The sequence below is a fragment of the Megalops cyprinoides genome, chromosome 18 (assembly GCF_013368585.1).
Source record: "Megalops cyprinoides isolate fMegCyp1 chromosome 18, fMegCyp1.pri, whole genome shotgun sequence".
In the NCBI taxonomy this organism is placed as follows: domain Eukaryota; kingdom Metazoa; phylum Chordata; class Actinopteri; order Elopiformes; family Megalopidae; genus Megalops; species Megalops cyprinoides.
This window is the reverse complement of record NC_050600.1, coordinates 16,740,415-16,753,500: the sequence shown is the minus strand read 5'-3', so window position 1 is coordinate 16,753,500 and position 13,086 is coordinate 16,740,415. Positions and strand designations below refer to the sequence as shown.

Here is a 13,086-nt window from a genome sequence, read left to right as displayed (position 1 = left end):
TCCACAATGATGATTTCCATTAGTTTGGTGTTGTTTTTTTAGTTATTAATAACCAATGGAAATTGTTTCCATGTCTTTAAGGAAATGAAGTTCAAGGGTTTCCTTTAGGATTTGGTTACACAATGAGCTATATTTGCTGTTCTGTCTACCTACCTTATGTGTTCTTCCATTTGTGAGAACGAAGCAAAGTGCTCAGTTTGGTACCAGAACAGGGCCTAATGCGGGAGTGGTGGCATGTTGTCACAGTTTAGTACATTAAATGGCAGTCTATGTGAATGTAACTTGCTGTCTTTCTACCTGACCAAATGTGTGTGTCTCTGTGCTTCTCTCTGTGTAATGTTTCAAGAATATAAGGTTTTGCAGGTGTCACAAGATGTTATCACACTTTAACAGGATAATGTTTAATGGTATAATGGAAGGACTTGTCAAGCTAGTGCAATAATTGCAGCATTTGAATAGTCTTTAATACATGTTAGTGCTGTCACTGTTTTTTAAACTGACATTGTAATACTGTGATGTGTTATGGTGCCTAGTGCATTGTACACAGTAATAGCAGTAACATGACAGTAGCCATTTCCAGAAAAAATTATAATAGCAATAATAATCAGGCAACAGTAGTCCATTGAATATCCCTACCGAGTGCATTTATTTTATATTGCACATAGTTCTACACATTGGCCTTTTATTTAGGTCCCAAATAAACACATTTGCCATGGTGTGGAAGGAGGGATTATTCCTATTTAGGGAACAAAAGTGACAAAAGAAATAAAAATAAATACTTGATACATAGATTTTGGGTAATAGAATTGTTAATAATTTCACGTTTGTGATGCAAAAATGTAATTTTTTCCTTTCAAAGAGGCACGTTGTCAATTTCATGTCGGTCTCTGATGACTCCTCTATGCAGTGCTTCTGATTGAAGCAGAACTGTTGGCCAATCAGTAAACTGACACTGTGAGATTCACAATCTGAGCTTGCTCTCAACACAAACTTACAGTCCAAGACCAAGGCTGAGATTCTAACTACAGTGCACTTTGCTGTGTACTCTGGAGAACAAAATTAGGCATACGTTCCACTTGTAGTTACTTACACAGCATTTGGCAGTCGCTGAAATTAACAAAAAATGGTGTCTAAGAAAATGTAACATTGCTTATATACAAAGTGTGTTGCTGGAAACTTGAATTCTAATCTTACAGACTATTCTGTACGAAACAGAGCTTGAACTCAAACATTTCTGAGGAGTTGTACGATAACAATTTTTAGAGAGCTGTTTGAATGAACAAGAACACTTGTTCTGGTAATATAAGAATAAAATCTGAAACTCTTGAAAATCTGTAAATGTATGTTATATATTTTCAGTCAAATTACCCATTTAATTCCAAGTAATGTACAAAGTCATTATAAGCCATTAAGTAGTCGCTGCTTATCTAATATACATGCAGTATGTGTTTATACAGTATAATCTTTATTTTGGAATAGATTAATGTAATATTCAGTCTTTCAAGAACAAGTAGGTCTCATATATTACAATAGATTTATTTTATATACATACTTTGAATGGACTGTGTAAAACTTCCAGAAAACACTGTTTCTGCTGTTTTTTTTGTTTGTTTTTTTTTAAAGAATAACATATACTGTTGTCGACATGAAAACAAATGGAATCAATCAAGATAATTTTCTATAGAGAACACAAAATTGATATATTGCTTATTTATGTTGTATTTCACTGTATTTCAAAGTCAGCTATTTTCATTTTAAGAGAAGACACTTCATAAAGGTATACAAACATGTATTTCAATGTTATCCGCATCTCCCTGTAAATGATATCATACAAAAGCTCAATATATGTCGAAGACAACCATGTTAACGCACAGAAATGATAAGGGTTATTTGTTTTAGAGGTGTGTTGAATTTTGTTCACATGCACACTGAATGAAATCCTCTAAAATCTTGTGTTTAGACACAGTACCAGTCCCTGAAATGACAACTGACTCCACAGCTTGGTGACATATAGTAATATTTCCATCACTTTAATGACTGATATGTTTTTTTGTTGCTGCTCCCTCTGCACTCACAAGAGGGCACTGTTGAAAAAGACATGAAGCTTGAGCTCTGCATACTGGGAACTCTAAAGTCTCTGTATGCAGTATGGTACTCACACGGCATAGGAAAACGCTTCAACCTTTCCTCCACTTAACTACATTAAGTATATTTATTTAAAGTTATTAATAAGACTGCTGCTTTGATGCATCTGTACTGTATCGCGCAGGGCTTTGGAGTAGCTAGTACCTGAAAACTGCCATGTTGAGAACCCCAGATCTTCCGCTGATCTGGTAAGGTGCTGGAGACACAGGTTCAGTCCCATTCAGAAGCTGTCTCATGACTCTTCACAGCTTCATATTTCCCCAAATGACATTCTTCTGTTTTTTTTTTGTTTTTTTTTGGGGGGGGGGGGATTCTTTGTTTCTGTTTTATGCGCATTTATGTGTAATATTCATTTTCGTTATGGCTTTTTCATATTTAAGTTCAAATTTTCTTTTTAATGATATTACTACTCTTTTGACATCAGTGCCTGTTGTCTGTAAATCACATTTTGAAATGTTAAATATATATATATTCTGCTCAACTCTGTGTATTTTGCCTGCTGTGCAGTGTAGAATTCAGCTTCAGGGTCCTGAACAATAAAGCCATGGGTTTGAGTAACCAACACCAGGATTTTGCTTTCTTATTGTGAACAGCAACTATAAAGTAATAGCATGTTTGCCAACCTTTGACCTTAATAACTTCCTCAATGCATTGTGGAAGAATGTCTATTAGTTTCTGGTAGAAAGCTGGTAGTGTTGTGACCTACTCCTTCTTTAAAGCATCAGTAAGCAGCACTTCTGAAAAGGGCCATCTTGGCCATGCTCTACTTCTGCATTCTAATCCATCCTGAAGATGTTCTCTTGGGTTGAGGTCAGGGCTATTGGCCAGCTGTTAAAATATTCCACTGTTATTCTCAAAACCATGTGTGTAGACACCTGTACTCACACTCATATTCCCGCAAGCAACCAGAGTGTCCAATGACGTTTTGTAGGCTAGAACACTACTGTCATCAAATCAAATAAGTGGAACAGAGGCCCACACCCATCCCTGTAACCATGGGAACTTCCCCCAAACCAACATAATAGGCCCTCTTAGTTTTTAACTCAGTAGTAGATAGTGTGTCTTTAGTTTTGGTGTGAGACAAGCTGGCCATTTTAACAACTAAATGCAATTGATAAACTGCCAACAGGGAAAAACAAAAAACCTTTTTGTGTTGTTCCCCAATGAATAGCAGTGTCCTAATTATTCATACCAATGAATGCACAGCTTACATTTAAATCCACCTTTAGGTCAAGTTAAACATAGTGTCCCACAAGTCTCAGTCTTAGAGACTTTATTCTTCTCCCTATACATGCTGCCACTTGGAGACCTCCTCTGTATTCAGGGCATACATTTTTGTTTCCAAACTGAGGATACACAGTGATATGTATTGGCAAAGCGAGGTGAATATCTCCAGATCTCCAGAGTTGAAGCATATCTCAAAGAGACAAAAGTCTGGATGGTATCACACTTTCTGCTTCTAAGTACACAAAATAGGAATGATAACCCTTCAAAGACAACTCACACAAGCACCAAGGTGTCTGGGTTAGTTTTGAGCCAGTCAATGGACAAACTGCCCAAAAACTGCTACCATGGTTGTAAATTGTGTCAGTTTCATCACGATACACTTTCTTGTGTGTGTTTTTATTATTATTGTAATATGTGTACGAGGCATAAGACTTAATAAATTAGCAAGAGAGGCCAGAGAAGACAAGTATATTTAACACCTGTAACGTATTTTCAGATGATGCATAGATATTTTGCACATTGCTCCATTACAGACACATTTTGAGAGGTGTCTGTAATGGACAAGTGTCACTGCAGGTTGGATCTATCATGGTCCTTCTGCTGTCAAATACAAATATTTCCATCTGAGATACGTTAATGCTCCTGTCTTGCTGATTTACTAAGTCTTATGCCTAGTACACATATTACAATAATAATAAAAACACACAAGAAAGTATATCGTAAATGAAACTGACACAATTTACAAGTGGGCTACCATGGAATTTATCATAAACATGCACGCTGTCGTCACTGTTCAATAAATTCCTCATAGTCCACATCTGTCCATCTGTCACATCTGTTTAACCGACCTGTTTTTCATCATTGTATGTTGCTTCTTGACAGATTTTCTTCTTGAATTGTTAATGTTTATTGGCTGCCCCCATGACTCACGAAAACTGACAAATCAATTCTAAGAAGATTTCTTTAGCCAATGCACAATTTCGGCGCACACACATGCAACTTCAACACAAATCATTGAAAACTTGTAAGGATATTCAAAGAGCTAAATCATGGTTAAAACTGTAACGTGTGTACACCCAGTTCACCGCACTTTAATCGATTCATGACGAATATTCATATTTTTCGACTTATAAACGAAACTTCCAAGAAATGTAGGCTACATACATTGGGATTGCACGTTTTGTTGGCTACATTTTTCAGGCTCACACTACACATGTTTCAGGGTGGGTTATTTGAACAAGCCAAAATTAGGCAATTGTCTCGCAAATCCATCAAAAGAAAAAAATCTAGCAGGTCAGGATCTGATATTCAATATATGCGCACATACAGGCTGCGCATTGCTACGAGAAAGGTGGCTTCGTTTTTGGTTCAAAGGGGGACAGGTTGTGATGTCACCCGTTGCAAGTAGCCTTCATACTGCGCACTTGCTGTGGAGATGCTCTGCTTGTTCACGGGCATCGTCTTAGAACAGGCGCTATACTTACCCTTAGATCTGTACCTGCTGTGGATATGATCAACGATCAGATCTAGTGATGACCACACAAACTGTATTTACTACAATCAGCACATCCCGGCCAGATATTGGCACGTTGATCTGCTCAGCACCTGCTTTGATGTGACTGTCATAAAGCACGCAGAAATAGACGTGTTTAGGGCTCCATGTTGAGTGGAATTCTGGGCAGATTCACTGACGCGCATTCAGTGTAGGTCGCTTTAAATGGCACAGTGAGTCGCACGAGCCCCTGGCTTAGGTTATTTTAAATTGAACGTGGGCCCGCGTGTCTGACGCCCGACAACAGAGCCTCTGGCTAATCTCATTCGCTGTTCCCCATGAGATAACTCATATGCGCAGACCCCGAGGATTACAACGCCCAACATCATTTACAAAACGCCCCAAGCACCGTTTTTGCAGCGTTGCAGATCTGCGCAGTTTATATGCGTCCTAAATATTTACCTCTAAACTGAAGCTGATTCGTCATTAAAATCCGGACTATATTTTAAAACATAGTTTACAATGCACTGTAGTTATATGACATATTTTAAATAAAAATTTTAATTATCTATTTAATTATTTGTAGTATTTTTTTGTTTATGTTAATCGCCTACGAAAGTGCTGGAAGTGAAACCTGAGATGAAGGACTGCTCGTTTGCAGTCTGTCAGCTCAGCTGAATATTAGGGTTGGGGAGAAGAGCAGAAATGGAAGGGAATAAGGACGAAGCAGAAAAATGTATTCGCATAGCAACCAATGCTCTTGGAGTAGGAGATAAAGAAAAGGCTTTGAAATTCCTCAATAAAGCGGAGAAACTTTATCCGACTGATAAAGCGAAAGGTAAGCAAACCGTGATAGCCGGCTCTGTATTCCGAGAGGTAATGTTAGCTATGTAGCATAGCTAGCTAGGTGGCTACCTAGCTGCTTTAATTGTAACTTGCTAACCAGCTAACGTTAGACTGTTTATTTCCAGAAATGCGAGCTAGAGTCGGTTGGCCTGCTATCTACTGTAGTTGGTTGGTTATAAGTACGATCAATGAGGCTATCCGAAGATGTCGATGTCAGGGTCTTACTGTTTGAACCTAGCTAGCAAACGAGCTGCTGTTGCCATTTCAGATAGACCTAGCTACCTGGCAAGCTAAGGACATTAGCCAGCTAATTTGTTGCTTAATTCCCAGACTGGGTACACATCTAGTTGGCCAATTCGGTCGGTTGGTAGTTGGATAAACAAAAGCTCTGTGACTCGACATTCTACATTAGCTAGTAAGTTACTGTCTGCTAACTAGCTAGCTACGTACGTGTCTAGATTTAATTAGCTAGGTACAGTGTTGCATCATTGACAATGGGGGGTGGTTGACTTGGATTGTTGGCAAGATAGGCCACTGTTCGTAATGACATGTGACATGTGTAGTAAATTGTAATTTTTCACGAACATCATGGGAACGGGAAATTTCATTTTTTAACCAACTGGCTCGCTGGCTAATGTCGCTAAACTATCCCAGTTTGCCCTCTTGTACTGCGATAAAGGTTCTAGATGAGGAATGTAAACCCCCACGTTAATCCGTTTAAAATCTTTTTTCGTGTTTATCATCGATGGTCACACATTCCTGCGATATTGCTGGCCAGACAGTTACTGAGATGGATTCAATTGGGTGAAATGATGAATTGATATCTTCTGAATTAATCCTGCCAGGTGATTCTGACCTATGTAGCTAGCCACATTTGAGATGGGGCTGGCTAGTAGCTAGTATGTTTAATTTTTACGTCTTGCTGTAAAAAAAAGTAGCCGTTAGCTGATCATTAGCAGAAAAGGTAAGGCTGACGATGTTTATTCAAATAGTTTGGCAAGTAAGGGACGAACCTTGTGGCCATCCACTGCAGGTGCACATTATACACTGTTGTCCCAGGGACAGCAACACACGGGCCTGGTCCCACTGGTAGTATACGACAGACACGCAAGGTTTAGTGATCAACCCCCCCAGTCACCAGCTCTACAGAGGTGGGGTCAGTTCAGTTACAGGTCTGCCTCATTTAAGTGATCTAATTTCAGCTTATTAGTTTTCAATACAATATTAAAATATGATTCCACTTCCAGTCACTCAAATTCCTGCTCAGTTTTAATTCCAGACAGTGGGCAAAAAGTGAATTGGTGAGGGGAGCATTGAGCGCGTAGAGGTTTTGAATGCAGTTCCCTGTGAGTAACTTTTGGACTGTTCTTATGTAACATTGTTTTTTTTTAATGAAGAACTCAGTTCAGTTTGATTTCACATGTCTCCTGTCAAGGGGCATATCCACTCTCTTATGTTAACTGCAGTTTTATTCAAATAAGGTTAACAGCTGACCTTAGTTGTCATGACTAAGGTTTTTTTCTATGCTTAATTACTGTCATAAAGAATATCTCCTGTTGTTAGAGGGTTCTCGGCAATAAATCTGTGGAAATTGAAAGGCTCAATAAATCGTTCACTGTTCTGAACCTCATCACACAAACAGAAATATGTCAGGGAACTTGTGGTTTCAGGTGATTGTTTTGCATTAGCAGATCTGTTGACATTTGTAATATCATAGCTCGTGATATTACATATGTGAAATATCCAAGTGTGAATATTGCTGCCATGCTCAAGATGTAACCGTTGATGATTTTTTATCATTAATTTAATTAAATTTTAGATGAAATTTGTCTAGTCAAATACAGGTGTAGCTAAATGTACCTGATACAAAATCTAAGACTAGGTGGGCTTTTAGACAGGCTACACAGCCAAATGGATTACTGCTGTCCCTTTGTATTCAGAGAATTGCTCAGACTGGTGCATATAATATTGAGTTTCACTGACATTACCTCAGATTAGATTGGCATGTGATGCAGCCTTCATTAAAGGATTGGTTACCGTTGATGCGATAGCCTGCGAAAGGCAGGAGGAGGGTGGCAGTCCCGCCGTTTCTGAGCGCGCGCGTGTGCGCCGCCGCCTCCGTTTCAGTGCTGCTGGACGCGCTGATGAGGAACGGGAACTCTGCCGGGAACGGAGTGCACTGCAGGAGGCGGGCGGAGAGCTCCGAGAGCAGCCAGGCCAGAGCCCAGAAGGACAGCCAGGATGCGGGGGGAGCGGAGCCAGCCAAGGGCTTCAGCAAAGAGCAGGTGGAGGGGGTGCAGAGGTGAGTGCGGCACTGCCTCCTACTCCACTGTGTGTGTGTGTGTGTGTGTGTGTGTGTGTGTATGTGTATGTGTGTATGTGTATGTGTGTATGTGTGTGTCTGTGTGTGTGTCTGTGTGTGTGTATGTGTGTGTGTATGTGTGTGTGTATATGTGTGTTTATGTGTGTGTGTGTGTGTGTGTTACTTTGCATCCATGACTTACTTTGCACAGCAGGCCACTCTCAAACAGGGATGTGAATGATGAGCCAGCTGTGAATGGATAACAGCCCTCGCCCACAATGAGAACAGTGAGAAAATATGATTGTAATAACAGTGGATCTGTGGCTAATATTAATGAAGACTTTTTGGCCTTTTTAATCACAGCAAGCCTGCATGCAACAGGTAGTAGGCTGAGAAAATGAACTCTTCCCAGAATACACTATCAAATTCCATATATATGTTTTTTTTTTTCTTCATAAATTAGTTAATATCAGATTATTGGAAACAAAGCAGTGACTAGCTAATGGCTATGGGCTACAGGCAGATGTAGGTTAGTAGCTACCATGGAACTGCCAGATGTCTGTCTCTTGGGGTGACCACATACTGTTTTGCCACATAACGTAAAAGAAGTTATTTAAATTATCAGTAGCGCCAGTAGATAGCAGAGTGGTTAACCAACATTTATTCATCTAAGTACATGACACAGATGTGTGTTTCCTGTGAAATACACTGAGAGAATTGTACGCATGCAGTCTCAGGAATGGTTTTTACACCCTCATATCCACAGTGAAGTATCAGGTCATTGCACACAAAGCTTTGCTGTTTATTTACATTGCACATTTTAAAATAATCGTTATCATGTTCTGTGGTGACCTTGTTTCTGAATGTTTAAACAATAGCAGAACAACATTTCTGTTACAGTCGTGAATGATGCATTAGTATTATGGCAAGATAGGGTGTCCTCAATAGATTAACTACACTCGCCATGAGTGTGTTCTGATTGGGGGCTCATTCAGGTCCAAAGTTCTCCCTGTAACCAATTGTCTTTGGCTCGGAGAGCCAGAGCGTAGGAAGAGCTCTCTCATCAGATGATTTACATAGCAGTGTCACTGAGGGCCAGGGAGCACTTTGAAATGCAAACTACAGTTGTAAGTCACATGTGTTCAGTGTTTAACTTGGACTGAGTGAAGGCATTCACTGTGTTGTATTTCTCCATCCATCCAGGATTAAGAAGTGCAAGGACTACTATGAAGTTCTGGGGGTCAGCAAAGAGGCCGGCGAGGATGAGCTGAAGAAGGCCTACAGGAAGCTGGCGCTCAAGTTCCACCCCGATAAGAACCATGCTCCAGGAGCAACTGAGGCCTTCAAAAGTAATGAAGCCTCCCACACCAATGCAGTGTCTTCCTCCACCACTAGGGTGCAGTAATGCCCTCCTGTGGGCTGCAGTTGAGCATCTTTTTGGTGTAGAAGGTATAGACATGACACAAAGTACAGTGTGTCACACGGTGCTTGCATATATTGTGCACACAGAACCTGGCCAAATTCTTAAGCTTGGCTTCCTTCAGCTCTGTTTGTGAAAACAATATTCCTGCTCACAAGTGGAATACTTCCTGTGAAGAATAGGATAACAAATCAAACCTGAAATGAACGGAGTACTTGTCAGCCGAAGCATTTTCCGTTCTATGACAGTGAAATACGTGGATTGAGTTGGCTGTTGAAAAGATGACTGTGAACTGCCGTGTACAATATGTGCAGCATTTTCAGTCCCTTTCAGTCGCCCGAGTGCAGAACATTGTGGCAGGGCTGGTTATGAGTCCCACTGGCTGAGATGTGAATGGTGTGCGTTATGTGCCCTCAGAGATCGGCAACGCGTACGCGGTGCTCAGTAACCCTGAGAAGCGGAAGCAGTACGACCTGACCGGAGGAGAGGACCCGGTCAGCCCGGGCCACGGTCACGGAGGGTTCGAGTTCCACAGGGGATTCGAGGCAGACATCACCCCTGAGGACCTTTTCAACATGTTCTTTGGGGGCGGATTCCCTTCCAGTACGTCTGCCGGTTCCTGGGTGCAGAGGCTGGGCTGGCCCTCCCCAGCCTCTGATTTACCTAGCACAGTACTGATGTTTTTCAGGAACTAGCAAGTTGACATACTCTACTTTCAAATGATGTATTAGTAGGCTATATTTTCTAAAATAGCAAGTAGCTGGAAGTGGTTGAGGTCTCTGTGCTATCTTTGTAGTGCACTTTGTGGAACTAATAAGTTACTCGGAATCTGATTGTCTCATTAATTATTCATGTGTTTTTCAGTGATACGTAGGTAGCATTTCTCAGAATCCCTGTGGAGGCAGGCTGAAAGACTGGTTTACCACACTGCAGGCGAGTGACTGTCTGTGATTGTCTCCACAGCTGCTGCACACACCTACAGCAATGGCAGGCCACGGTACAGCCAGCATCATCCGAACCACACGCGGAGGGAGAGGCAGGAGGAGAGAGACGTACGTACGGCCGCCCGCTGTCCTCGCACACACAGCACACTGCACACTGAGGTTTCATTAAGAGACTGGGTTTGTTCCTGCTGGAGGCCCTGGTGCCCGCAGCTCTCACTTCCTGTCAGAGCAGGGGCAAATCATGTGACCGCAGCGCTCCGCTTCGTCTCTCTGTTTCAGGGCGGCTTCTCCATGTTCATCCAGCTCATGCCCGTCCTGGTGCTGATCCTGGTGTCCATTCTGAGCCATCTGATGGTGTCAACTCCCCCGTACAGCCTCTACTCGAGACCGTATGTACCCTCGCTGAATCAGATGCCTACGGCATGAGGAACGAACCCTCGTGATTGGCCTAGTCCAAGATTAGAATAACTGAACTCACAAAAGCATTTGGTTGTCTGATTGAACCATTTATCAGTCATCCCTGGAAAGACCATATTTGTAAAAGCCTATTGGTATGTTGCATGGCAATAGTAAGTGTTGGCAGTGGTTCAGTCTTGAGCATATCTTTAACTGCAATGCACAGTTAAACAGATGATTATCACCTCAGCAGAGGTATGTATTGAATACTGTGTTTGCTTTGTGTGCAGGTCCACAGGGCATAATGTGAAACGGCAGACGGAGAACCTTCGTGTCAATTATTACGTCACCCGAGAATTCAAATCAGAGTACAAGGGGGCAGACCTGAAGAAAATCGAGAAGGATGTGGAGGAGGAGTATATTTCGAATGTCAGAAATAACTGCTGGAAAGAGAGGCAAACAAGTATGTTTCTTCCATTCATTTGAAATGACATTTTGTAGTTGCTTACATAAAAAAACAACCTGAAATGATCAGAATTAGTTGATTAAGCTGTCAACATTAAATGGTAAACATTAAAAAAATTAATTGAAAACTGGATTTATTACCTTGTCTTATAAATGTAGTCAGCACACTTGTGCACAATACTTGTATCTCCTTCACCTCTTTGGAAAATGGTGAAACCTATACAGGGATGTAAACAGCCATTACCTTGTGTTCAGCAGACTTGTGACACCTCCCTCTTTTCCTCCTTTCAGAGACGGACCTGCTGTACGCTGCAAGGGTCTACAGAGACGACCGTCTGCGCAGGAAGGCGGAGCTCATGACCATGGACAACTGCAAAGAGCTGGACAGACTAAATGATCTGTACCGTGGGGGATGAGCCGGCCCTGTCTGGACTTTCTTTTAGAATATATATCAAATGAATAGGTATACTTACAAAAACTATGAACATAGCTCAGAGGAAAACCATCTTGGGGGAAAAAAAAAAACACAGGCCTTACTGTGGAAGTTGTTCTCTGTTGCCCTCACCTCCTCCACAGTGCTGCATCGTAGTTCATCTGAAGAAAAAAAAAAAAATCTCTGTTTAAAAAAAAAATGTGACCGCACCCTTTTCTTTTTGTTGGAATAAGGTACCTGGAATAAGATTACGCTTTTCTGAAAAACACTCCACCCCAGAGGCATGCTGTTGCTCTCCTTGGATTGCAAGGAGAACGCCTTTCTCTTTGCATTTCATGCTTTTGACTTCCTTACCTGGCTTCCTGTTTTTTTCTGTTCTGAACACATCTTTGGGTTTTTAGCAGAGGCTTGCTGAGCCCACAGACATGTTAGTGTGGAGGGCATACTGCCTCAGTCTCACGCTGTAACATAAGGCACCAAGCGGCTCTAACTCTGAGCCAGAACAGTGAAGGAAAGGTGACCACAGTCCGAACATGGGCCAAAGAGACAGTGCACTGAAACTCCACAGAGGATGGATATTTAACTGTTTAATTCACCAATTATGTACAAATGTTCATTTTGAATGTCTTACGTTAGAGAGTAACTATTGAGATATTTAGAAAACAAGGTTTGTCTCCATTGCCCGAATAATGATTTGAATAAAGTTTAACTTATTACTGAAATGTTTGTCAATAAGAAGTCTGATATTTACATTGATTTGTTTAATGTCTTGAGTCTTGTTTGTTTCATTCGGTATCACCTTAGTCATAGTTCCCTTGACCATTAGAATCAATCACCATGTTGTCAGTGGTGGTAACATTTAATGGCGCTGTAAAAGTTGGATATGTGGATATGATGCCCCTCGTTTCCATCAGCAGAGCAGAATATAGAGTCCGCACGGCTTCAGGAGTGAGAGTGTACCCTGGTGTGTCTGAAGGAAATAGCTGGATGTAAAAGTACAGCCATGGGAGACTACACTAGTGTTTCTCACATCCATTACCCCTAATCCATCTTTGCAATGCTGAGTATTGAACAATGCTAGTAGTTGCCAGAAGGTTATTTTTTGCTGGACAGGCTGCATGATTTGAAACCTGAAATCTGAATGAAGGTTCCTCTTCAGATGGTTTACAGTGCCGCAGATAACACGTGAAGTCTCTGACCAGATCATTTTGTGGCATTAAGCTACATGTAAGTCACATTTCCTGCCTTTGTTTATTCTTATCCAAAATTTAACCTTGCATACAATAATCTAAAGTGAAGTAACAGTGGCACACAATGTTTTGGCTGTTCGGAATGATGCAACACTGTTAATGGTTAATAAAGTGAAAAGACAAACTGCTTGGTTACACTAGAAAAATTGTCACTCAAACGACGGGA

The 13,086-nt window shown here is 41.1% G+C and overlaps 1 protein-coding gene across 1 annotated transcript; it reads left to right on the top strand.

The window, feature by feature from the left end:
* Nucleotides 1-5,514: 5,514 nt before the first annotated feature.
* On the top strand, nucleotides 5,515-12,351 carry LOC118793628 (dnaJ homolog subfamily B member 14-like). The gene is made up of 8 exons (XM_036551855.1): nucleotides 5,515-5,702; nucleotides 7,838-8,012; nucleotides 9,216-9,361; nucleotides 9,850-10,035; nucleotides 10,396-10,484; nucleotides 10,656-10,765; nucleotides 11,063-11,235; nucleotides 11,529-12,351. Exons 1-8 carry the CDS (start codon nucleotides 5,570-5,572, stop codon nucleotides 11,651-11,653), a joined length of 1,137 nt encoding a protein of 378 aa, XP_036407748.1. The 5' UTR covers nucleotides 5,515-5,569; the 3' UTR covers nucleotides 11,654-12,351.
* Nucleotides 12,352-13,086: the final 735 nt, after the last annotated feature.